The 25522-nt window shown below is 38.0% G+C and overlaps 1 protein-coding gene across 5 annotated transcripts in view; it reads left to right on the forward strand.

Annotated features, from left to right (window-relative positions):
• creb5.S (cAMP responsive element binding protein 5 S homeolog) overlaps positions 1–25522 on the forward strand; it is a 290942-nt gene that overhangs the window by 247725 nt on the left and 17695 nt on the right. For all 5 annotated transcript variants that reach the window (XM_018269246.2, XM_018269245.2, XM_041567508.1 and 2 more), the window contains one exon: positions 21350–21676. In XM_018269246.2, the coding sequence (XP_018124735.1) occupies positions 21350–21676 (327 nt within the window). The remainder of the gene's footprint in view (positions 1–21349; positions 21677–25522) is intronic.

Here is a 25522-nt window from a genome sequence, read left to right on the forward strand (position 1 = left end):
AGCCTCGTGTAAAGAGAAGGACACATTACCTGTGGATTACAAATAGTATTGCGCAATACTTAAGGGTGCACCCCAAAGACAAAGACCGGGAAGGAACATTTAGGGGCAGCCAGGCTGCTTCGCGGACTGTGGGGGAATATTTAGCAGGAGCTAGTTTTAGGTTAGGCAGTATTACTGTTACTGTGTGATTTATACCTTGTTATCTGACTGTTTATACATGCCCAGCTATTTATCGTTTATTACTGTTCAGTAAACTTCACTGCTGAGTAAGAACCGTTGTCTGTGTCTGTGTGGCATCGTGTACCCTCTGAATCTGTGAGCCCACCCCTCGCTTCCGCTTTCACAGACACTAGCGAAATCACATGTAGCTGTGCTTAGGTGAGAAGGAATGAGTTAAAGCAGGGCCCAGGGATGTTTTCCTGAATGCACTGTTACATTTTGGTTTCTGTATCTTTATACAGTATAAGGGGCAGATTTATCAAGGGTCAAATAGTCAATTTGAATAAGAATTAGAGTTTTTAAGTTTAAAAATTCACAAATTTGAATTTTAATCCCTCTAGTCAAATGTAAATTCAAATGTGAGATTTATCACACCTTGGCCATGGAAACAATCCTAATTCGAATATTCACCACCTAAAACCTGGTGGATATATGATCATGTATTTTAAATTTTATTTGTCACAGCAGCAGTAGGACCTTGCCAGAGTACTGCACAGGTAAATTTAGAAGAGGGAGCAAGGAGGTTCTCTTCTGTGACTGCACGGTGGATTGATTGATACAGATGCTACTACTGCTTGTGCTAGGTGACAGCCTGCTTGGATTTCCTAACACAGAGAGACACTGCAGATGCAGGTCCGGCAGCAGGGCTGCTGAACTTCTCTCATGTTGGTGGCACAGCATAGTATCGATCTCTTGTTCAATTCTGGCATTAAATATTGCCTTGGATTAAGATGGCAAGGTCCTATTTATTTGATAAAATGTGAATTAAATGCTGTGGCCATTTTACACCCTCCTCTGTCTCCTGGTTTCATTAAGGTATACCTGTATAATAATGGGATTCAGTCGGATGGCTCAAGGTGAAGGATCAAATTGAGGAGTCCCCTTGTCATGCTGTGCTAACAGGTATAAAGCACCTCTTTACCTAATACCTGTACCCCGCCTAGGGGATGCCCACACCCCACCCACCTCCTGCCTCATATGAATGCAACATGTTAGGCAATGATAAAGAAGCATTTACATATTCTGGTTACCTTTCTTAGTACATGTCATATGGCAGTACATTAAAATAATTCTTTATTTATACTCCTCTTATTGTATAAGCAATGTACTGTATATATATAATATTGTGGTCGTTTTTTATAAAAGGTGATATTTAGGATAATATAAATGTGAGGCTGTATTAATTTACTTTGGATTAAACAAATGGTACTTTTTTTCTTTGTTGTATTTTGTCATTTAGGCAGGCACGCCATTGGGGTGTGCAACTCTAAACATATCCATTTTGTCGCTTTCTGGGTACCGTTAGCATATTGTGCCTATGCAAATAACAGATTTTTATCTGTTTTTGACGCTATAACAGTAGTGATACCATTCACTATGGGGCAGATTTGTCATGGGTCAAATTCAGAATCCATAAATAAACTCCCATGAACTCGAAATTTGATCGACATTCGACCAACTGCAATTTATTAAAAAATGACAATTTTACAAACTCGGGTGAATGGGATTGACCCACAAACTCGAATCGAATCCGAATCAAATTAGATTTCTCAGAAAAAAAACTAGATTTGTAGGAAGTCTGCAAACAACTCCAAATTGATCCCAGGATGTCCCCCATATTCTAAAACAGCAATTCAGCAGGTTTAAGGTGGCGAATGGTCACTAATTCAAATTCTTAAATCGAATACTAACTAATTTAAATTCTTCAAAAATCTAATTCTAATTTCTTAAAAAATTCAAATCAAATTTTAACTATTTCGTGGTCAAATTTCACTTAAAGAATCGAAAATTCAAGTTTCAAATTTTGAAATTTGAATTCAAAATCCGATATTTGAATTCGAAATTCAAATTTTCACTTCAGCCCTTGATATATCTGCCCTTAAGTATTTACTAATTTTCTCCTGCATTGGGAAATCATGAAGGGCAAAGAAACAGGGACATTTTCATCTCTTCAACTGAGCACAGAGCCAGCCCACTAACAGTAAATAAGGCCTCGTCATTTAAAAGACCAGTAACACCAAAATATGAAAGTGTTTTAAGGAATGAACATATAATGTACTGTTGTGCTACACTGGTAAAATTGGTGTGTTTGCTTCAGAAACACTACTATAGTTTCTATAAACAAGCTGCTGTGTAACCATAGTGGCAGCCATTTATGCACAGTAGATAACGTTCTGAAGAATCCCATTGTACACTACAAAGCTTATCTGTTATCTGCTGTGTATCCTGGGCCTTTTCTCTTTTTTTTAATGGCTGACCCCATGGGTACACCACAGCATGCTTATATAAACTGATGACGTTTCTGAAGCAAACACTCCAGTGCAGCACAACATTACATTCTATTTTCATGACTTTAAAATACTTTCATTTTCTGGTGTTACTGTTCCTTTAAATTTAAGCTTTGGCTTTCAGAACATCATGGCCAAGGTCAAATGCAACCGTTGCACTGTAAATAATAATAATGGCCAATTGCAAAATATTGAATGACAACACTATCCATTGCTCCATTAATGCATAACCCGTCGAATACTTTTTAAATGTAGTCAGACTGGTAAAATTCCCATGACTATCAAATCTCACGGCCCAATCTGATGCAGCGAGGTAATCATCGGGTTGTGTCTCGCTGCTGTGCAATTAACTAAAAGCATTTAGAAATGAAGCATTTTCCCCCTGGAGCCAGCAAAATGCTGATGTTGTTTTCACCTTTCTGTTGTGAGCCGATAATTTATCCCTGTACTTAGGGTAATCAGCTTTAGTGAAGCCATTTGTTTTTGGTTGATGGTATAAATCAAAGGTGCCCCTCTGCCTATGTAAGAGCGCCATATCAGTTTCACCTTTCCCCTTCTGTCTAAATATGGAAGTTTTACAATGTAATCTTATACGTCTGAAGGCTCTCAGTACCTAAATAAGGTGTAATTACTGTTTACGCTCGGCAATAATAAAACAAGGCACTAGGGATATGTTTTAGGAATATCCTCAGGCTCAATCTGTTTATTAAAAAAATGGGTTTTCATTTTTTAATCAAAAAGATTACTTTTTTAAAAATAATATTGCTTTGTTTATAGATTATTTTGTCAACACTTACATTGTAGAGGGAGTGCACAGATGCAACAAGAAGTAAAGCTTAACTAAAGAAGTAGCTAGAAATGTTGTACATTATGTTTTGGGCTTTTGTACCAGCCCAAGGCAACCACAGCCCTTTAGCAGTAAAGATCTGAATCTCCAAAATGCCCCAGTAGCTCCCCGTATTCTTTTCTGCTGCTTTACTGCACATGCTCTGTGCTGCTGTCACTTACTGAGTTTAGGGACCCACTCATAATATACAGTACACATAGAATAGAAATGTCACAATATAAGGCTGATTAGTAATTAATACAGATAATTACTACATGGCAGCACAGACACCAGTGCAAATAGCATCAGAATTTAATAATCAGCCCTGTAGCATCAGCTTATATTACAGGTCAACTTCATTTTCTGCTTGATAATTAGTGATGACCCCTAAGCTTAGCTTCTCAACAGCAGCTCAGAGCCCACTGAGCATGTGAGTGTCACAGACATTTTCCAAGATTGTGACCCCCTGTGACAAGTTTGAAGTCCTGGATCATTGCTGCTATTGACAAGGTGCAACTTTACACTGGTGCAATAAGTTCAGTATATAAAATATGCAATTTCTAGCCACATTCGTTTTTAGGCTTTAGGCTTTAGTTCTCTTTTAACCATTCAGACTGAATGGGTTTGGAATTTTTTTTCTCTAGTTATTACCCAAAAGTGCAGGAGATCAAAGAGAAAGTCTGGACATTTCAGTAATAATGAGGGACTGAGAGTTGAACTGTTAGAATCGGGACAGATCATTCTTCAAACCCAACATTTAGGGCAGAGACACACGCTGCTATTTCGGGAGATTAGCGGGCAAATCGACAAATCGCTTCTTCTTCGGGCGACTAATCTCCCTGAACTGCCTTCCCACCGGCTAGAATGGCACTCGGAACACTTAGTTTTCCGAAGTCGCCCGAAGTTGCCTCACGAGGAAACTTCGGGTGGCTTCAGAAAGCATAAGCGATTTATATTCTAGCCGTAGGACGGCAGTTTGGGGAGATTAGTCGCCTGAAGAAGAAGGGATTAAGCAGAACCTGTTTTTACTAATCAGTGTCACAATTCTGTGACATACAGGCAGATAGCATTTCTGTTTTCGTTTTTGTTCGTAGGCATTTGTTTCTTGGGATTGACGTCACAATCTCTACCTTGATAAATCAGTAGAAATTTGGTATGGCCAGGCAATCAAAACGAGTGCCATGTAGATGATTGCTCAAGTGACATTTGCACATTTCAGCTCTAGAAATGGCAGCTCAGCCATAGTTGGGGCACTGTGACAGGCTGTCTTGTTTTTGTTCAGTGGTGAAATTATGGGTGTAACCCATTGGCTGGGTCTAAGTAGGACTTTAGCAAACTGTTTACTCAGCTGTCCCAGAGCAGCCATGGCTTATGGATAAATGTAAAATCCCACTCTGTTGGATACTTTATGCCATTCATTCCACTTAAATGTCACTTAACAATTGGAAACCGAGTGTCAGCCAATCACTGTGCACAATTTGGTATATTTCCAAATATATTTGCCAAGAATGGCATGTACGCCTATTTACATATTTATTAAGATGGAAATAACAGGCTTTCCTTGTCTTGAGGCAAAAATTACACAGGTCTTTGAATAAAAACATTAATGGGGGAGTGTAATAAAAGTTGTAAAGAGCAAAACAATTCACACAAATAAGAATAAAATTTGCATTTCGCAATGTAATATTCTTCCTTACAATGTTATTGTAATCGCGCATTGCCCACTTTTAAGAAGAGCTTGAAGGTGTCGTAATCTTTTGGAGCAAACATAACTTTTTCAGTAAAAAGTTTTAGTACATTCACTGTGCACTGGCGCAAACTATAAAATTCACAAACCTTCTTCTGAAGTGGTCGCTAAACAGTATCCGGGTTCGCAAAAGCTATATTAAATTTGTTTGCACAAAGGCATAACTTTCTGCATTGCGAATATTTTTCCGTTACCAACTTTTATTACATTCCCCCATTTATCTTCATATGTAATATATTTTTGTTTTCAAGTTTATAGAGTGTTCAAAACTGCATGAATAGATGTACCATAAGCTATACCATGCACTTATGCCATATTTAGGAAGACTGCCTATACTAATATAGGCTTTACCTGTAACTAAACAGACAGTACCATTCTTTATAAGCCATTTGTCTGACTAAAATGTATGATTGTGTGTGGGTACCCTCGTACAAAGGCATTTGATCAGAATTAGAGCACAAACTTTTATAATCCAAAACCAAAATGGAAATCCAGGATATCTGTTGGTCCACTCTGAAGAATGAATTAGGACATTTTCTGTCCCAGAACTGCATGGGCCTTTAGTAAAAGCTTTCTGACCAGCTGACTCATAGTGCCCTTTGGTTATCTGCATATGGCCATGTTGTAGACATATCTCACAACTCACCCCATGGGGCCAGCATAATATTCCTGCCTGCATCTCTACCATGCCAAAAACAGTATTAAAGGAAAACTATACTACCCAAACAGTTCTCTATAAAAAGATATTGCATAAAACAGCTCATATGTAAAACCCTGCTTCATGTAAATAAACCATTTTCATAATAATATACTTTTTTAGAAGTATGTGCCATTGGGTAATCATAAATAGAAAATTGCCATTTTAAAAAATAAGGGCTGCCCCCTGGGATCGATTCATTGTGCACACAAACAACCTATAGGTCACTTAGGTCACAAACTTAGGTCACATGAGCCAATTAACAGATAGAGTTCTTGCTTTTGCTTCAACACTTCTTCCTGTTACCGTTAGAGTTGTAGTATTTCTGGTCAGCTGATCTCTGAGGCAGCACACAGACCATCACGAAATGGTGGTTTAAGGCAAGAGATGTAAAAGGGCAATATTTACTTAAATATATATTCCAGTTTGGTAAGATTTTTTAATATGCCTCTTAATATGATATAAATTAACTGTTGCTTAAGTATTCATTTTGGGGGTATAGTTTTCCTTTAACCTTATAGTTTCTTTACCTGTAGAAACCTGTATAGCAACTTAGAACTCCTTTGTGACTTCAGCTTTCTTTATATTTCAAAGTAGGATCTAATTTTCTTGATGTCTTGATGCAGTATCACAGCTACACATACATATACATTACTATGAAATGTATTACAGGTATTCGGAGCTTTCTGGATAACGGGTTTCCGGATAATGGATCTCATACCTGTACTATGAAATTAATACTTTTTGGAAATATAACAAATATATACGTTTTATTTACAAATTTACACGTTTCTAAACTGCCCCACACTTAATAGCCTTCAGTTCATTTGATTGGCGGGACCCATGTAGTTCTTCAGGTTATTTGATTGGGGGGGGAGCATGCAGTTCTTTGGTTGGCCAGTTAAAGGAACAGTAACACCAAACAATAAAAATGTTTTAAAATAATTCAAATATAATGTTATGTTGCCCTGCCTTGGTAAAATTGGGGTGTTTGTTTCAGAAACACTTCTATACAGTAGTTTATATAAACAAGCTACTTTGTAGTCATGGGGGCAGCCATTCAAAGCTAAAAAAGGAGAAAAGGCACAGGATACACAACAGATAACAGATAAGAGCTATAGTATACAATGGGATTCTACACAGCTTATCTGCTATCTATTGTGTATCCTGTGTTTGAAAGGCTGCCACCATAGCTATGTTTATTAAGATTATAGTAGTGTTTCTGAAGCAAACACACCGGTTTTACAAAGGCAGGGCACCATTACATTATATGGTCATTCCTTTAAAACACTTTAATATTTAGATGGTACTGTTCCTTTAAGCACTGTCCAAATTAAATGTGTCTCTGTATTTAATGGGATGTACAATGACTTCAGCTTGTTAAGATGCATTAGCTGCTTTTGTGGAATTTGTGCTTTGTTTTAAAACTTAGCTATGTTATTTAAATAGGTTAAGCAGCAATTTGAGTCATGCATCTCTCCGCATTTTTTTGGGAAGGAAGTAAAAGATTATTAATAGTAGCTGTTTAAATTATTAAACAAATCTGAGAGGGTGGGGTCCTGAAAAAAAATATCCAGTGGGTATGGGACCCTGAACATATACTCCTGCCTTTACTTTGGGATGGATGTAAATCGTAGGCATTTTCCCAACTCAGACCTGCTGGTGTGTGAAGTGTAAGGTGTGTTACATACAGCAATTTCCATTCATCCAGTGGTATTTTGGAGAAGATTTCCCAGGGACAGCAAAGCACCCCATCTGCCCCCAACCTAATACAGCATTTTAGATGATTTCGAGGCCTTGTACTAATATTGGAAATTAATATGAGTTAGTAAACACCAATGCCGGGGCACCAAGGCACACCAGCCGACCCTGCCCCCCCCCACTCTTCACCAATACACATAATATATGTGCTGCTCCCACCCCGCCTGCATTACAGATGGGCTGAACTTGGGGTAAGTAGAGACAGAAGAGGTATGTGCTCAGCACCCATTCACCCTAGACACATGCCACTTCTGCACACCCCTAGTTGTGGTCCTGGTAAACATGTCCCTTGATTAGTTTCAAGCATAAACTTCTTCCATATAACTGTCCATGTGTTCTCAAGCTCCCCCATTCACACGTCATTCTCTTTTCATTTGCGGATATGAAGCAGCTAAAAGGCAAAACACATTTGTGAGAGAAACTGTAAATGTAAACCAATGTTTTTTATTTGTTTTTGCTTTACATGTGTCCTAAATGTATTTTAAATTAGAATTTATAATTCATCAATCCAGGTTTAGCTTGTTGCAATGCCAAACTGATTACAGCTATATACGGGGCCTCCGTAGGTTAATCACTTCTCATTGAATGCTGTAATTCCAAAACAAACATCATTTTATACATTTATAGCCTGAAGGGCAAGAACATTTTTTTACACTAAATATGATGTTATGTTAGTGATATGCAGCATGAAAAAAACATCTGGAACATACACAGCAGAGCAAAGAAAGGATGATACTCTAAAAAGGGTGTATTTTATCATGTACAGCGAGTGCCAATCCATCTGTAAGCATTTAAAGCATAATCTCTGAGTGCTGTAACATTTGTGGAACGTGTATGGCCACAGAGGATTAGGGCTCTGCCCAGTGGATACAAGTCCACAGAGAATCTGGCTGGAGTAATTAATGAATCCATTTGGAAAGTCGGTGCCCTTCAATTAGCCTCCATGCAACGGAGCAGCTGTGATCCCAGCCCCCAGGGAGGAGTGCACAGAGAAAGCCTGAGACCGCTTTATGCAGCTGATTTATCAGAGTAATTATAGGCTCCATTTGCTCAATATTGTTCAATATAGGTGCAGCAAAATGAAATTAAGAATTTATAAGCCATTAATCACAACTGCACTCAGCATAAGAGTCTACGTGATGTGGCTCAACGGACAATACAAACCTTCAGAAAGAGCAGATCCTGTTTATAACTTGGAAAACAAACAACAAGACGACCCTTCCGAAACAAACGTGGTGGATAGGAAATGGATACATGGAGTAAGTAAGAACAGCGAAGGGGAATGTTTATATTTTTCGGAATACTATATCAAAACAAATATATTTGTATTTCTAAAATGGACTATAATGGCAAATAGTTTCTTTTGCCCCTGCTGCTGACAGTGGGTGATTGCTAGTGCATGTGATTCCATAGGGGCCAGTGCAGCGCCGTTTTGAACATTATGAACATTAAGGGGGTTATTTATTAAAGTCTGATTTTTTCAGACTTCTAAAGGGAAACATTTTTTCGTAGAAAGAAAAAGCAAAAACCCTGATGGTGTTAAAAGTCTGAATAAAAAAAGTACTCCTGCTAAGTTCATGTAGGAGTCAATGGCAGATGTCCTGTTGACATTTTGAAGAGATCTTGATCTGCACTGGGTTTTTTCAATCATCCGAAGATTTTGTGGTTATGGGCATGAAATTCAAAAAAGTCACAGGTTTCGGGTGTCAAATCCGAAAAAATTGTACGATTCAGATTTTTTCACAATTTTACCGAGTCTTTTCCTACACAAGACATTTTAGTGAAAATTCATTGATAAATGGGGGGGGGAAAGTCTGTGCAGATTTGGTTGGAGTGGTTTTCAGAAAATAGTGAGAAAATTTGGGATTTTGATAAATAACCCCCTATGTCTAAATGGTTATGGGCAAAGCACCCAGAATATTCTAGATCTGTTATTCATGTATCATGGTCACTAAACCTGAAGAAGGCTTAATCCATTTGGCAGAAAACTGCAGTAACAAGATGAAAGTGGGGAAGACTCAAACATACTGTATAAACAGAACATAAAGAAGTTATAATAAATATGAATGGGGGATGTAATATGTTTCGTTTGCAAAGAACATTGCGAATGTTAGCGACCATGTTTGCTTCCTTTTTGACTGATTACAGACTTCAACGACTTCCTTGCAAAGTTTAGAACAAATGGCTTTTGTGAACATTTGCAATGTATGTAATAAAATTTCGCAATCGCAAATTGTATTTTGCGACAAAATATTTAACGAAACTCCAGAGCAGGTGTTAACGCTAACTTTTTCATAGTAATGTAAAATTCACCCGCGAATGATTTTACATTGCGAGCAGCGCAAAACATTCGCAAAAACCGCCGTTTTTAATGAAAATCGCTTGGGATTTTTCATTACATTACTCCTTAAGACTTTAAATGAGAAAAAAATGTAAGTAAATACAAACTCTCTATTAAACTAAGAACTTCCTTTTGTTCCTCTGTCTTCAGGGCTGTGCCCTTAATGATCTGGCCCAATTTATCTTGATTTGCCTGCTTCTTGCCTGTAGGCATTATGCCTGATCAATGCAACCCTTTGTCACTAATGTTTTCCCACAAAGGGAATCATCAAATAAAAAAAGATGGGTGATGGATGGTGCTGTACCCTTTCTAGTCAATAGATGTTATTGTTTGTTTATTTAATTACACTTAAAAGCATCATGGTAGAATGTGTCTGTAAATATTTCTTCATTTAGCTAGGGGCCTCGAAATAATATTCCCTCTTCTAGGAAAATGGTTAACATGTAAAATTCCAGGAGACTCCCAAACTATTAGCAACAATAGAGGTAATTCATGCTAAAAATATTATGTTATGCGTACCTATTTATGAACCACCACTTCTTACTTTATGGCTTTTTGCATCTTATGCATAGCTTTGCTTGTCAAAACTGCTGACCATCTGACTTATGCCTGTTTTTGATTTGATGAGGATTTATTATCTGGTCATTAAAGTGGGTGGCTACTGACTTCCCATGCTTTACTGTGCTTTAATAAATTGTATATTTTCGTGTTTATTTCAAGTACTTTCAAGTACTGCCATTGATGTGCCACCACCCTTAATCATATTTGATTTTTTTTACATTTGTGTTCTTGAAATTGGGTCTAATTGCCACAGTGGCTGTGATTAATGATGTTAAGTAAGATAATTGTTAGTTATAGGACATGAGGTAAACTAAGTGATATATAATTGATCTATAATCAGTTTGCTGTGTTTTGAGTTACTTGAGTTCCTTCTGCAGCTTTGGTCCACTGTATACAGTAACTGCCATACAGTTGCAATGCAACCAGTCTTTTTAGAAGGTGGAGTTTAATTGTGCACAATTACAATAGGTGCAATGTACTAAGAAGCAAATGTGAAAAATATGAGCATGCATGTCCATGTTTGTTTAGATGAAGAACTGTGGTGGATCAATGACAGGGAAATGACAGAGGAGGAAATGTGTGGTACAGGACAAGGTGGGAGAAAAATGGGAGAGGAGAAAAAGACGAGCAAGGGATAAATAGGGTGTGGGAGTAGAGTTAGGGGACAGGAACAACATTCATCTACACCTCAAAGCCCCCCTATGCAACCCACACCTGCAGGGGCCCCCACTTCTTTGCCACCCTCCATTTGCACCCAAGGGGCACCCCGGTAACGGGAACAAAATACAGATAGGGGCATAAATATAAACCCCACTCACAACCACAAAAAGGGGACCACAATGCAGGCATAACTATGCCCTTCCCCACACCACCCATACCTGCAGCCCTCCTCCATCACTAATACCTGTGGTCCCTACCTTTTACTCTAGCCAATGGGCCCATTCTTGTAACTTCATGGGCCTCTTCTACAACTCCCAATAGCCCCTCCTGTGATCTACATCATTCTGCAGGGCCCTGCACCATATACACACACCAGCATGGAGAATGCAGTTTCCCATTGAACCCCAAAGAGCTTTAGATTATAATGGAATGTATCTAGATCTAGATAGAACAATCAAATGCGGGCAATGCTCAACTATAACTCACCACTTGTTGTAGCATCTTGTGCAAGCTGCTGGTCCCCCTGCCAGGGACCCACTTATAACTCCAAGAAACACAAGCTGCAGCACTCCAAATCCTGTGAAAAGTGATTTATTGTGCCAACAAACTAGGCAACGTTTCGGGCCAACTAGGCAACGTTTCGGGCTCTATGACTTTATTATTAAAAAGTCTAAGCTTGAAGTGTTTTTTTTTTTTCAACAATAGCAGCTGTAAGTCTTTTGGACACGTACTCACCAATTTGAAGAAGTAAACCATATATGTTATTTATTAAGTAATATGTGATTAACTTTGCACCCTGCTTATGAGTGACCCTGACTCATTATTCCACACATATTAGGTTGAGGTTGTTCAGGTTAATTAGATGTTGTTTGTTCGTCACCTCATTTTTAGATAGTGCCACAGATTTGAGATGAGAGATGTAACTGAGCTATTGCAAGGCATTTCACTTTTGTTCTTGAGTCACTCCAGTGTTACTTCAGCCTTGAGTTTGGGATCATTGTCCTGCTGTAACTTTCACCCAAGCTTCAATATTAGCAGGCAGAAAAAGGGTCTCTTGCAGGATTTTCCCATATTTAGACAATCCATTCTCTGTTTTAGCAAGATGCCCAGACTCTGCTGCTGAAAAGCCTCCAGCATGATAGTACCCAGTGGCATAATTATATATTACTGGGCTCACAGCAAATTATTTTTCATGCCTCCAAAATGTCTAGAGGTTGACCTCTTTTACCAATATTTATTGAAATTGTATATGATTTAGGGCCTCACAGGGCCCCTACACCTCCTGGGGCCCCCTGCAGCCGCAGGGTTCGCTCCCTCTGTCGTTACGCCCCTTATAGTACCACTACCATATAGATATGGCTCAACCATATTAATAACTTGGCATATCTCAAGCATGGAGGGGGCCAGCACACAAAGAAACCATTCAAAAAAACAACAGTGTGGCTAGACAAGACAGCAAATCAACTATAGTGTAGGAAAGGATTTCAAGGTCAAATGAGACTACAGAGCATAAAAATACTATACCTACAGTGAAGTAGGGGCAGTAGTATCATGTTGTTGGTCTGATTTTCAGGTTTAATGCTGAGCTCCACAGCAAAATCTTTTTGATTATTCCTTACCCCCTCTACAGTTATTTGCAGCCATCGCAAGCTTAATATTCTGGGACTGCCTTTCACAAGAGCTGGCTCATCATATGTTTTACAGTATAGAATAGTAACTTATTTAGGGCACAGGGCCAATGCCAACCCCAACCCTTGCACCGTGCTTAAAATTTTAGCTTCAGAGCGGGTCAAAGGAGGGTCACATTGCTAGTGCAATGAGTGCTATAACACTATCTGCACTAGTGGATCTGACTTCCCAGTTTAAATAACAGAAATTCGCCTCCTAAAGTTACAGGAGGTGGTTTTTTGCTGCCCCTGCTAACTAGCCGCTCACGTTGCCCACGGCAAGAGATAGGACACATATCATTCTAATTAGGTAGGGCTCATTTAGAAAAGATATATTGTATGTACGGTACTCTCTGATGCTTCATAAGCAACATTGTAAAAATATTATGTATGAACACCTGAAGTGCCCAAGGCTATTGATTTCTTATGGTTTTTTTTTATTGCTGCTTTATGGCTTTCTGTGTACTGTTTTTATTCAGCTCTGTGTGTTTATCTTCTCTAACCATAAATAAGGTGCTCATTTCAGTGCACATAAAGACATCACTTTTGATATCAGAAATAAATTATATGTATGTTTCTGATTTCGTGGCAGCTGGAAAACACTCTTTTCACTATATTTCACTGTTAGCAAGCAGGGTTTTTCTCTTAATCTACTGTAGATTCTTTATTTGTAGCAGTATTTCAGAGGAAAAGCACTTACTTGGCTTTCTTGATGAAAGTTTATTGGGATTCTAGTCTAAAGTGCTCTGGTAAAAAATTCCATGGTATTCTTTTAATAAAAAGGCATCAGGTGCCGTGTCCTTCTGATCCAAGCCTGCGGTTACAATATACCAGATACTTATTAAAGAAGTCTTATGATGTGCTTCATTACTAGACACTGCTTTACATCGTCCATCTCAGGCCATGCCAAGAGCCTTCCAGATCACTCTTGCCTTGCACTTCTATAAAGTCTAATCATTTATGGCTCTATGTTCCTTTAGAGCAGGTATCAGATCTGTTATCTTGAAACCTGATTTTCAGAAAGCTCTGAATTATGGAAAGGCCATCTCCCATAGACTCCATTTCAATCATATCACTGACTTTTTAAAAAATTATTTACTTTTTCTCTACGACAACTGACAAGCTTTCAGGATGACCATCCTTGATTTGCTGCTGGGTGTCTTTGTTTTCATGTTTTTACCTATGATAAACCTGGTCAGTTTTTTTTAGGTTTTTAAAATGGAAAGTAGAGCTTAGCACTCCAGGAGAATCAATGGCAGGGTCATTCAGACTTTTCAGTTATGTTTAGCTGACTCTGTTAATGCTTTTAATAGGGGTTTGGATGTTTTCTTGGACAAGCATTATATCATAGGATATTGTGATACTAAAATGTACAATATTGTTATTGGTATACACAGGTATAGTTTATGTGAGTGTATGGAGGGGTTGGTGTGAGTGTGTGTTTGTATGGACCTGGGTTTCATTTGGAGGGATGTAACTTTATGAACTTTGGTCTTTTTTCAACCTAACTTAACTACGTAACAAGTACCAACAATCTTGAGTTTTTTGCTAAAAAAAACAAAGCATTCAAAGCGAAAAAAAATAAATAAATAGAAAACTGTGAATTAAAAATGATGGCTTCTATTGGACTGAATGGGAGGGTTATTTTTAGTAGCATTCAAGCTGTTTTACAATTCATATATATATATTTATTTTTAAGTCAAATTTTTAAAAATGAATGGAATAATGTGATTTTTTAATCAGGTTTTTTTCCTGATGGAATGCAATTTAGTGTTTTCTAAAAACAAAATTAAAGCCCACATGCCTCGCCAGGGACGGTATCAAGCCCAGTTTGTATTTTGATAAAAGCTGTGTCTCAGTCTCACCGAATGTTATATTTTCAAATGCCTAGAAAACAGTTACAGTGGCCATTTTATCAGCTGCCCTCTGTGTTAGTTTATGTTAGACCCTAATATGTTTGCTGTAGATCCATTTGTAGGTACAGATAACAACTGGCAGATTGTCACCAGTAAAGAACACTCATCTTTATATATCACAAACAGTAGTCCAGCAACAGATGGAACTATTTTCTTTGATATATTGTTCACACTAAAAAAACTCCTCCGGAGGGGGGCCCTGCTGCATGGCCTGCACCTGTACCCCTTAGTTACGTTACCGATTGGAAACCTGAAGGAGATAACATATAGAAGGTTTTCTTTGTTACAGGGTTATTATACTACTATACACACAAATTATTTGAAATTCACTTAAAAAACACTCAAAAACAAATAGGGGTAAATTTATCAAAGAGTGAAGTTCCGCCACTAGAGTTAAATTCCGCAGCTCTCAATTCATTTCTATGGGATTTTGAAAGGCGTATTTATCAATGGGTGAAAGTGAAAGTTCACCCTTTGATAAATATGCCTATAAAAATCCCATAGAAATTAATGGAGAGTGGCGGAATTTCACTCTAGTGGCGGAACTTCACTATTAACTTCACTCTTTGATAAATATACCCCATTGACAGGGATAGCAACATCTCCTGCACATGTATCTAGTCTATAATGAACTGAGTGTTCTGTTTTATTTGTGAGTAGTTATCATCATCATCATTTATTTATATAGCTCCAGTAAGTTACAGGATGCTTTACATTCATTTATAACAATCATTTCACAATCAAGGGTTGCAGAGTAAACAAATAGGATCAGAGGACCCACAAGAGCTTACAATCTAAAGGATTAGGGTATACATTTGAAACATAAGGAACATGAGACAATTGGTCGTTTGGGATAAGCTGATGTCGCATTAAAATACACTGAACATGATTCCCTAAACAGGTGGTTGTTTTGAAAGTTTTGAATGAAGGGGAGAGGCTGATAGCTTGAGGCAGAGAGTCCTGACACAGGAAGAATGCTGAGAGATATTTTGCAGTCAGGATTGGGATAAAGTGATAAATAAAACATGTTCTGTTAGAATTAGAATAGTTACTTTTAGGGGGTTATTTATCAAAATCCAGATTTTTAAATAAAAAAGGTCAGACTGAACTAGAATCCATGATTGGCCCTTATTTACCAATAAAAAAATGTGAAAAAATTGGATCCCTCGACTTTTTCGGATTGTCACGCGAAAACCACAACTATTTCAGAGTGACGCGAGACAAATCTGAATTTTTCAGATTTGACGCCTGAAAAGTCTGTGGGGCTCATTTATCAACACTGGGCAAATTTGCCCATGGGCAGTTACCTATAGCAACCAATCAGTGAATAGCTTTTTGAAGCAGCTGCAAGTAGAACAATGAATGCAGCAATTTGATTGGTTGCCATGGGTCACTGCCTATGGGCAAATTTGCCCAGTGTTGATAAATGACCCCTGTTCTGATTATTGTACGAAGCCCAGCACAGACAAGAATATCTTCAAGTTGCAAATAGGACCTCTGCCATTGATTTCTACAGGACCTCGACAGGTTGAAGATGGAGTATTTTCGGATTCAGACTTTTTGCAGCCTCGGGGTATAATAAATCTCGAAAAGTTTTTTTTATTCACTAAAAATTTGGATTTCATAGTAAAAAACTCAAATTTTTCAAGCTTTTAGCATTCGGACTTTAATAAATAACCCCCTAAAAGAATTCCAGTAGCCATGGTGTAAATTCTTCCTGGTGCTACAGTATTCCATTACCAGACACAAACAAGCTGATCAAGATGCAGTGCCCAGTAGGGTAAATCTGCGTTTTGACATAATACTATGACCAGACATTTATTTCTCTCCCTGTTTTTGTTTTCTCATAGCCAAGTGTGCAGTTGTTCTAATCTGTGCCAGTTCAGCACTAGACAAGCAACTCAACATCTTGTTTTATCCTTTGCTATTTTATTGCACTTTAATTCAAGCCTACAAACTGCACATGTGAAGAGCCAAAAAAACAGACATAAAAATTTATTTTGTCAATTTTCCATACAGTCCCACTGCGGCCAGAAACAAACCAAGCACATTTAGGTCTCTGCCGCATCACAGGGTTTTTTTCAGCAGTCAACTACAGCAGATTTTTCAATTAAAACAAATAAAGTGAATTCCCAGGCTAGAGCAATAAATGTAAACAGTTTACTTTATCCTTGATAGGTTCTGGTGGGTTATAAACACTGGAAGTGATTGATCTTGCTAAAAACGAGCACTTAAAGCACGTGCAAATGATTTTGCTTTGCAAAAGCCTGTGTACATTAGAATTATACAGGCTTCCTTCTCCATTCAAGCTATTATGGAGATTCACAGACAGTTAGTTAATTTGTATTAACTTAATTTGAAAAAAATTAATTGCTGCCCCAAAGACAAAGCAGTAAACTGAACAGTTTTTATTCAATGATATATTGTAAGTAAGAGCTTCTGGTACCTCAAAATCTTTTAAGGGGTTCCATCACTAAACCATGGTAAAGTTCCATTCACACATTGATAAAATGGCACAAGAATCAGGACCCAAACCGAAGAGACCCACAGCACGCACCAGATCTTCTACAGTATATTTTCTTATACTATTGATTTTTATTAAGTTTTTCTAGTCTCTTTCTAAATTTCATATAACTAAGAATAGAACATTCAGGTATAAAGACAGAACACAAATTTATACCACATTGCTGTCAACTCTCCTATAGTATCTGCACGTCTGCCAGATTTATATACTGTACTTGTAGGGTGTGTGGTTCCGGCATAACAGGGCATGATCAGGCTCTAATGGGCTCAGTGTCGGACTGGCCCACCAGGATACCTGGAAAAATCCCGGTGGGCCAAGGTGTCAGTGGGCCCTTATGCTGCTAGACATTTGGCCTATTTAATGGCCATTCCCTATTTCTATGAGAACAAAGTGGCTAAAGAGATGGAATAATAGTCTAAGAAAATTACCTGTACGGCGGGGACGCCCGCCGCATGGTACTTAGCTCCAGCGCCATGTTGTTTCTAAGGCGCGTTTTGGCGCGAATTTTGAAAGCTATTTAAGGCCCATTCAGTGTACAGCCCCTTGCCCGTGATAAAACTTGTTTCTAGTGGTTTCCTGAGCCTTGTGCATCTGATCTGTATCTTGTCTGTCTGATTACGCGTGTTTGACCCAGCCTGTTCCTGACTATTCTGCATCCTGACCCTTGCCTGCCTACGACAACTCTTCCTGCTTAACCCCTTGATTGACAACCCGGTTTGACCCTAGCCTGCCTGACGATTCTTGATATCTGCCTGCCTCGACCCAGCCTATCTGACGATTCTCTTGCCTGCTCCATTTGTACCGTGACCTTTGGCCCAAAAGACTCTGCTAACAGCCGTGCCCCTTTGCCAGCCAGAACATCTCGCCTTGTACCCCTCGTTAAGTCCAGGTGGCACCCAAGTAAGCTGAGTGGTCACACTACTGGTGTAGCAGAGCCAAGACCAGGGTGCTTGGCACTTGTTCTGGTATTGGGTGCCGGTCGTGACAAATAGATTATAGTATTATAGTATGTAAAAAAAAGAGACAGGAAGAATAGAGGTTGAGTGAGGACTAAGATTAATTGGTGGGCCCCTAGTCAAAGATTTTTGGGTGGGCCCCTGGTGTCCCAGTCCGACACTGAATGGGCTTGATGGCACATGGCCAAAAATCTGCCCAAATACTATGTTTCCACAGCATTGATATATTTGGCAATGTTAAAGTAGCATGTTTATATGTGTAGCTTTTATAACTGTAATTATACAAATAGTTATACATTGAAATATAACATATAAGTGATATAGTTTATTTTGCAACTAATAAACAGTTACTGTATAATTAGATAATGTGGTTTATACATTAAAATTTTTCTCTACTAATGCAAAAGAAAAAAAATCATATATTATGAAATTCCACTTAACACTAAAATATCCCTCTAGTCCTTCTTTAATTGTGTCTTTTAGTTGTGGCAGGTTTTGGGTAAAAAACACTGAGGGGCTGATTCACTATGGGTCGAATATCGAGGGTTAATTAACCCTCGATATTCGACTAGGAATTGAAATCCTTCGACTTTGAATATCGAAGTCGAAGGATTTAGCGCAGAAAATTAGATCGAACGATCGAAGGATCATTCCTTCGATCGAACGATTAAATCCTTCGATCGAACGATTAAATCCTTCGATCGAACGATTAAATCCTTCGATCGAACGATTCGAAGGATTTAAATCCAACGATCGAAGGAATATCCTTTGATCAAAAAAACTTAGGCAAGCCTATGGGGACCTTCCCCATAGGCTAACATTGACTTCGGTAGCTTTTATCTGCCGAACTAGGGGGTCGAAGTTTTTTTTAAAGAGACAGTACTTCGACTATCGAATGGTCGAATAGTCAAACGATTTTTAGTTCGAATCCTTCGATTCGAAGTCGTAGTCGTAGTCGAAGGTCGAAGTAGCCCATTCGATGGTCGAAGTAGCCCAAAAAAACCTTCGAAATTCTTTTTTACTTCGAATCCTTCACTCGAATTTAGTGAATCAGCCCCTTAGTGTAGTCCATTATTCATATACAGTAGGCCTGTGGGTGATGGAAGGTGCCGGGACTGCATTTCAACAACTGATCTAACAAACATTTGCCACTGTTGAAGGAAAAAAAGGTTCTGTCTTTTTCCCCCCTGGATATATGTTGTATATTTATGTGCTGTGAAAATACATGCACCCTGGAGCTATCTGAGCAGGGATTTTAACACTGAGCTGGAGATGAGTGTTACCAGTTTGGGACTGGGTGAGTTTGATCATGTTTTACCACAATTTATATCCAAGACTAGCAATAATGAGCATGGAGTTTCTGTACCAGACACACCTAAATAGTGAATGTTAATAACCCCCAGTGTGTAACAAACAGCTATATGGTACAATTTGTCAATCATATTTTTCTGTAGAAAAGGCACAAAAGAAGGGGGTTATTTACCAAAATCTAAAATGTTATCATTATTTTATTAAAACAACTTTTGCGAAATGCCCATCTATAATGAATAAAATAAAAATTTGGTGGTGGAAAAGAATCTATAAAATCTCAATAAATTTGGGGGGAAAAAATCAGAAAAGTATGATTTTTTTCGGATTTGGTGCTCGAAAACTCCGACTTTTTTGTAGTTTCAGACGAAAACCATGAATTTTTCAGATTATCATACAAAACCCAGTGCAGATGGTGATATCTTCCAATAGTAAAAGGGGCATCTGCCATTGATTTCTACATGACCTTCGTAGGTTTGAGGTGGAGTACTTGCGGTTTTGGACTTTTACTGGCCTCGGCATAATAAATCTTCAAAAAGAGAGGTTTTTTCACTAAAGAAATGCTGTTTTCCCGTTTAAAACTCCGACCAGAAAAAACCCTTAGTGTGTTGGATAATGAAATACCATAGGATACCAGCTTACTTATATGCAGGAGAAAAAAGTCCATTTATTTTTACATACTTGATACATACTTCCCAACTGTCCCGTTTTCTGTGGAACAGTCCCGATTTTGTCAGCTCAGCTCGCAGTCCCAGATTTTTTTTTACTGAAAAGTCCAGAATTTCTCTTTGATTTCCTGCACGGATGCCAGAAAAAGATACAACGTTCCTGAAACTTAATTAAAATAAAAGGCTTTTTGGCAGAGAGCCCAGAACACTCAGCATCTGCATTTAGGTACATTTGTAACTATTTCAGATACTGTAAGTCTCTTGGTGGAACTGTGACATTAGCAAAACTCTTATAACACATAAAACATGGCCCAAAAACTCCCAGAAATGTGTTCTAACTTTCATAACCAAATTTGGTAAAACAGGCATGGTAATTAGGTGGTGTGGCCATAAAATGGTTGTTTCTCAGGATGTACCAAACTGTAGATTTTGCCACTCCTAATATTGTAGAAATTTCTCGGATGTTTTTTTTTTTGTTTTTGCAGAAAGGATGGTTTGTTTCACCTGCATGGAGAGCTCCTTTGACCACATGTTGTCTGACCACATGTTGTCAACCACATACAAGCACCCCCCCCCTCAAATCAACTCCAGGGCTTTTATCTGCTTCATTGATAATGATATAACAAAGGAATTGCCCACACCTGCCCATGAAATAGCCTTTGAGTCAATTGTCCAATTACTTTTGAGCCCCTGAAATGAAGTGATTGTTTTAAAAAAAAGCCTTTAGTTCCTCACATTTTTATGCAATCTTTTTGTTCAACCCACTGAATTAAAGCTGAAAGTCTGCATTGTGGTTATGTACAGAACCAAAATTAGAAAAAACTTTGTCTCTGTCCAAATATTTATGGACCTAACTGTATGTGCTAGAAAACTATCTTTTAATACTGAGATGTTTATGTCAGCTGGCGCAAAGGATATGACAATTTCTGACAATAACAATTACTACTTATATCTCTATATATATTTACATAGATTATCCAATGAACTTTCTTTGTGTTCAAAACGGGGGATGGTTTGAATCTCACAAAACGGTATCATTTTAAGCTTTTAATCAAATGTAGAAAAATGACGAAAATGTCATTGAAATGAGTTTGACCAGGTCAGAATGTGCACAGTACTACCTAGCCTGCAAAAAAACGGTCGCTGTTTCACATGTACTATATGATTTTACTACAATTTGGCATTTGATGACTGTTCTTTTTACTTTCAGAGATTAAAGGCAGCGTTAAACCATCATCCAGGAGCTATATCCAATGGGAATATGAACTCTATGGGTCACATGATAGAAATGATGAATTCCCGACAGGAACAGACTCCACATCATCATATGCACTCTCACCCGCATCAGCACCAAAGCCTACCACAGCATCATCCGTACCCTCATCAACAGCACCAGCATCCACCGCACCATCCACACTCTCAACCCCACCACCAACAGGGACACCCTCATCATCACTCTCATTCCCACCTCCATGCGCATCCGTCACACCATCAGACGTCGCCACACCCTCCTCTGCACACTGGAGGACAAGCACAGGTAGGATCCAACTTTGCATAATTTGATTATTTTGAAACCTGTGTTAATGTAGTAATTAGTGATATATAGCTTAGTGAAGACTAAACAACTAAATTATCTTTTATCACTTGGAAACAAATAGTGCATGGAATTACAAAGTCAAGTTCTTTAAAATCATTAGTACAGTAAATTGTACATCAGAGTTTCTGCACATTAAATAAATACAGATGTTTTTGTTATGTGATTGTTTGATATCAAGCTTGCTAACAACACTATAATGGTTATCTAATATCTATCTGTCTTTTCTAAGTTTCTGAAGCAGCAGTTGTCCACTTTTAAATTAACTTTTAATATGACGTAGAGAGTGAAATTCTGAGCCAATTTGCAATTTGTTTTTATTTTTTATGTTTTTGAGATATTTAGCTTTTTATTCAGCAGCTCTCCAATTTGCAATTTCAGCAATCTGGTTGCTAGGTTTTCAAATGATCCTAAATAAGTGTGTGAGACTAACTAGAAGAAGACCTGAATAAGAGGAGTATTGAATCTAGTAATAAATATACATTTGTAGCCTTATGGAGCATTTGTTTTTAGATGGGGTCAGTGACCCCCATTTAAAAGTTGGAAGGAGCCAGAAGAAGAAGGCAAATAATTCAAAATTATAAATAAAGAAAAGGTCAATTCAATAGTTGCTAAGAATTAAAGTAGAACAAAAGGATTTTGTTTGCTCAAGACTCACCCCCTGTATGCTCAGTTTAGTACTGCCCCATTATAGTACACCGGGTGCTCAGCCATCAGTGTTCCCACTGTAATCTAAGCTTCAAGAGGATGGAAAGGCGGCACTCCGGTAAAAAGAAGAAGGTGGTCTATTGAAACACGTCACAAACCAACATCACCTGACGCGTTTCAGGAGCAACTCCCTCAATCATGGGCCCATGATTAAGGGAGTTGCTCCCGAAACTCGTCAGGTGATGTTGGTTTGTGACGTGTTTCAATAGACCACCTTCTTCTTTTTACCGGAGTGCCGCCTTTCCATTCTTTTGCACATTCTTTAACATACTAAGGGTTGAATGTAAAGTAAAATCGGAGTGTTACTTACTGGTGTTTTTGCGAATGTTTAGCACTGCAAGCAATGAAAAAATATTCAATGGAGAATATTACATTGCACATTATTGCTAAGTAAAGGTCATCATTAACACCTGCTCTGGCGTTTCGTTAAATATAAAACAACGTTTGCGATATTTTATTACATACACTGCAATTGTTCGTCATTTGGTCTGTAATTGGTCAAAAAAGGACGCAAACATGGTTGCTAACGTATTACACATATTACATTCCCTCAAATAAGGAAACGTGATGGCGTACGTCCCTTCCTGCAATATCATTTGCACTACTGCAACATTAATCTCTGGGATATAAGGGATCTTTAGGTAAAAGTATTCTGTCGGGTTATTTTAATAAGAAGACCACGAGAAAACAGTTTTATAGAACATCATGGTGAAAGTTTAATCTTCTGCGTTGTCATCACTTATAGCATGGTAGTGTTCCTATAACATGCAGAGTGTCGCAGACACATAAGCATCCCTCATACAAAGCATTCTGTGTTAAAACTTGAAAACCATCCAGGAAATAATCATTTTTTCGTTTTAAAAAATTCCTTCCGAGGACCTGCCTTAGCTTTTAGGATTATTCATAAAGCAACAGTGTTACGTAGGAAGCCATTTCTAGAACTGTCCTTTCGACAGCCAGCTGGGCGGTTCAGCTCTTTCACAAGAATGTGCCAGCCCCATAATATGTTAAGCTTTAGACTTTCATAGGCAATATGAGCTCAAATATTTGCTTGACAAACTATAATCTTGGAGGATCTTAAAGTCGAGTGTTAAAGGCTAATTTTAAAAAAAAGGGGATTGTGATAAATTTGCACTGAATTGCATTGACAATATTGTCTTGTTATTGACTTTCATTGTCAGTTTCTGGGCACGTTATCCAAAGTGGTTGATGCCATAGTAAATGGCCGTAGTATGGATTCACTTCCAAGAAAACCCATCATCCAGAAAGCTCCGAATTACAGGAAGTCCATATCCCATACAGTGGTGGAACTAGTCACCGACGGGGCCCCCGGCCACCATTCAAAACAACTCTCCCTGCCCCTGGATCACACCTCCCCAACCTGCCGGTAGTAACTACATTGTTCCCCTAAACTCTTTTTTTTAATCAGATAATTCTAACTTTTGAGTGATTTCCTTTTTCTGTGTAATAATTAAACAGTTCCTGTACCTGTACTTGATCCAAAAATGAATCTATATCGGTAGGCAATCCTAATGGGTTTACATAATGTTTAAATGATTTTTATTAAATTTAAGGTACGGAGACCCAAATTACAGAAATATCCCTTGTTTGGAAAAAAAATATTGTATGCAAAACCATACTACTACTACTATTTAGTAGAATTAGGGCATGGTGCTGCACTTATCTAGACAGAAAGAGATCCTGTCTAGAAACCCACTCAAACATTCCTGATAATAGATCCCATAACTGTAGTACTGTCTAAATACAAGTAACTGTGATCTCTTGGATATGAAACTGCCACATCTTCAATCTGATATGGTTAACTAAGCTATAAGTATGACCAGGGTCCAATAGTCCTATTTGCCTATTTTTCAGAAGACAAATGATACATTTTGCAAAGTCCCAAACCAGTTCCCCTATACAAGCTGATAGGTACCTTTATTTGGATGCTTGTTTCAACCTCCATCCATAAGCTCTGTATACTGCATATTGCTTCCCATACAATGGCAGCAATAACACTGGCAACCTGAGTGTTATATGTTGGTTGCTAAGGGGCAGAGAACCAACTCAATGGAATAATTGATGGGATAGAATATTAATTCAGGAGTGTGTAGCTTCTTTGCGTGCCTAATTTACAAGTTTCAGTGTATATCAGGAGAGTAAATGTCAGGATCCAATTCCCTTGTATTGGATCCCTAATAAAACTCTATCACAAATAGCCATTTTTGTTGTTTTGTAATGTAGATAGATATGTAATGACTTTTTTGCTTGCAACATTTTTTTCCTGCTGCGCACAACTCACTAATGCTTTATTCTAGCATGTGTTGAGTTGTTGGGTTGGAAAAAAAATGCAAGGTAAAGAGAGCACTCTAATATTCCATTTGTATATCTATATGTGATACAGAAGCCTGTTTATGAAATATATTTGCTAGACAGCCACTACAGTTGAGATGCATCTTTATAGATATCACAGTTTCCATTGGAAGGGACAGAATAAACCCTTCTACAAGAGTTAAATGAATGTTGTTGCTATTTCTGGAGAGAAACAGGTAGAAAAACAGAACTTTCATTTTTCAATTACCTGGAAAATAAAGGCATCCTTCTTTCTGTAAACCAGAGGTATACGGGAGAAGGTTTTTTTTATACAGATTTCATTATTTCAATTTAAGCTAAATGATTAGTAAAGGTAAAAACAGTATTTTGATAGTAATTTTTTTTTTCATTAAAAGAATAGTCAGAATACAATTCTATTCTTTTCATTCATGCTGAAGATAATGCACATAGGTGTATAACTGCTCTTTTAGATTAGCTAGGGGTCATTATAATTGATGGGCAAATTTGGGGCGTTTCGCTGAAAAATTTGCGGATTTCCTGTGAACAGTGTCGGCGTCCATTATTTTTTATGCTGCGAATTATGCCTGGCAAATTAATTCGCCCATCACTAGTCATTATGTTTGCACAGTGGTAGAAGTGAGAAATTAAAAATGTCAGACCTCAATGTACTCAGGCTACTGGGTGGTTGTTTTTTGTTGTCAAGTTATTCATTTTGTGTAAAATCTACAGCGAAAATGTAAAATGTGC

Source organism: Xenopus laevis, chromosome 6S (genome assembly GCF_017654675.1).
Source record: "Xenopus laevis strain J_2021 chromosome 6S, Xenopus_laevis_v10.1, whole genome shotgun sequence".
NCBI classification, from domain to species: Eukaryota; Metazoa; Chordata; class Amphibia; order Anura; family Pipidae; genus Xenopus; species Xenopus laevis.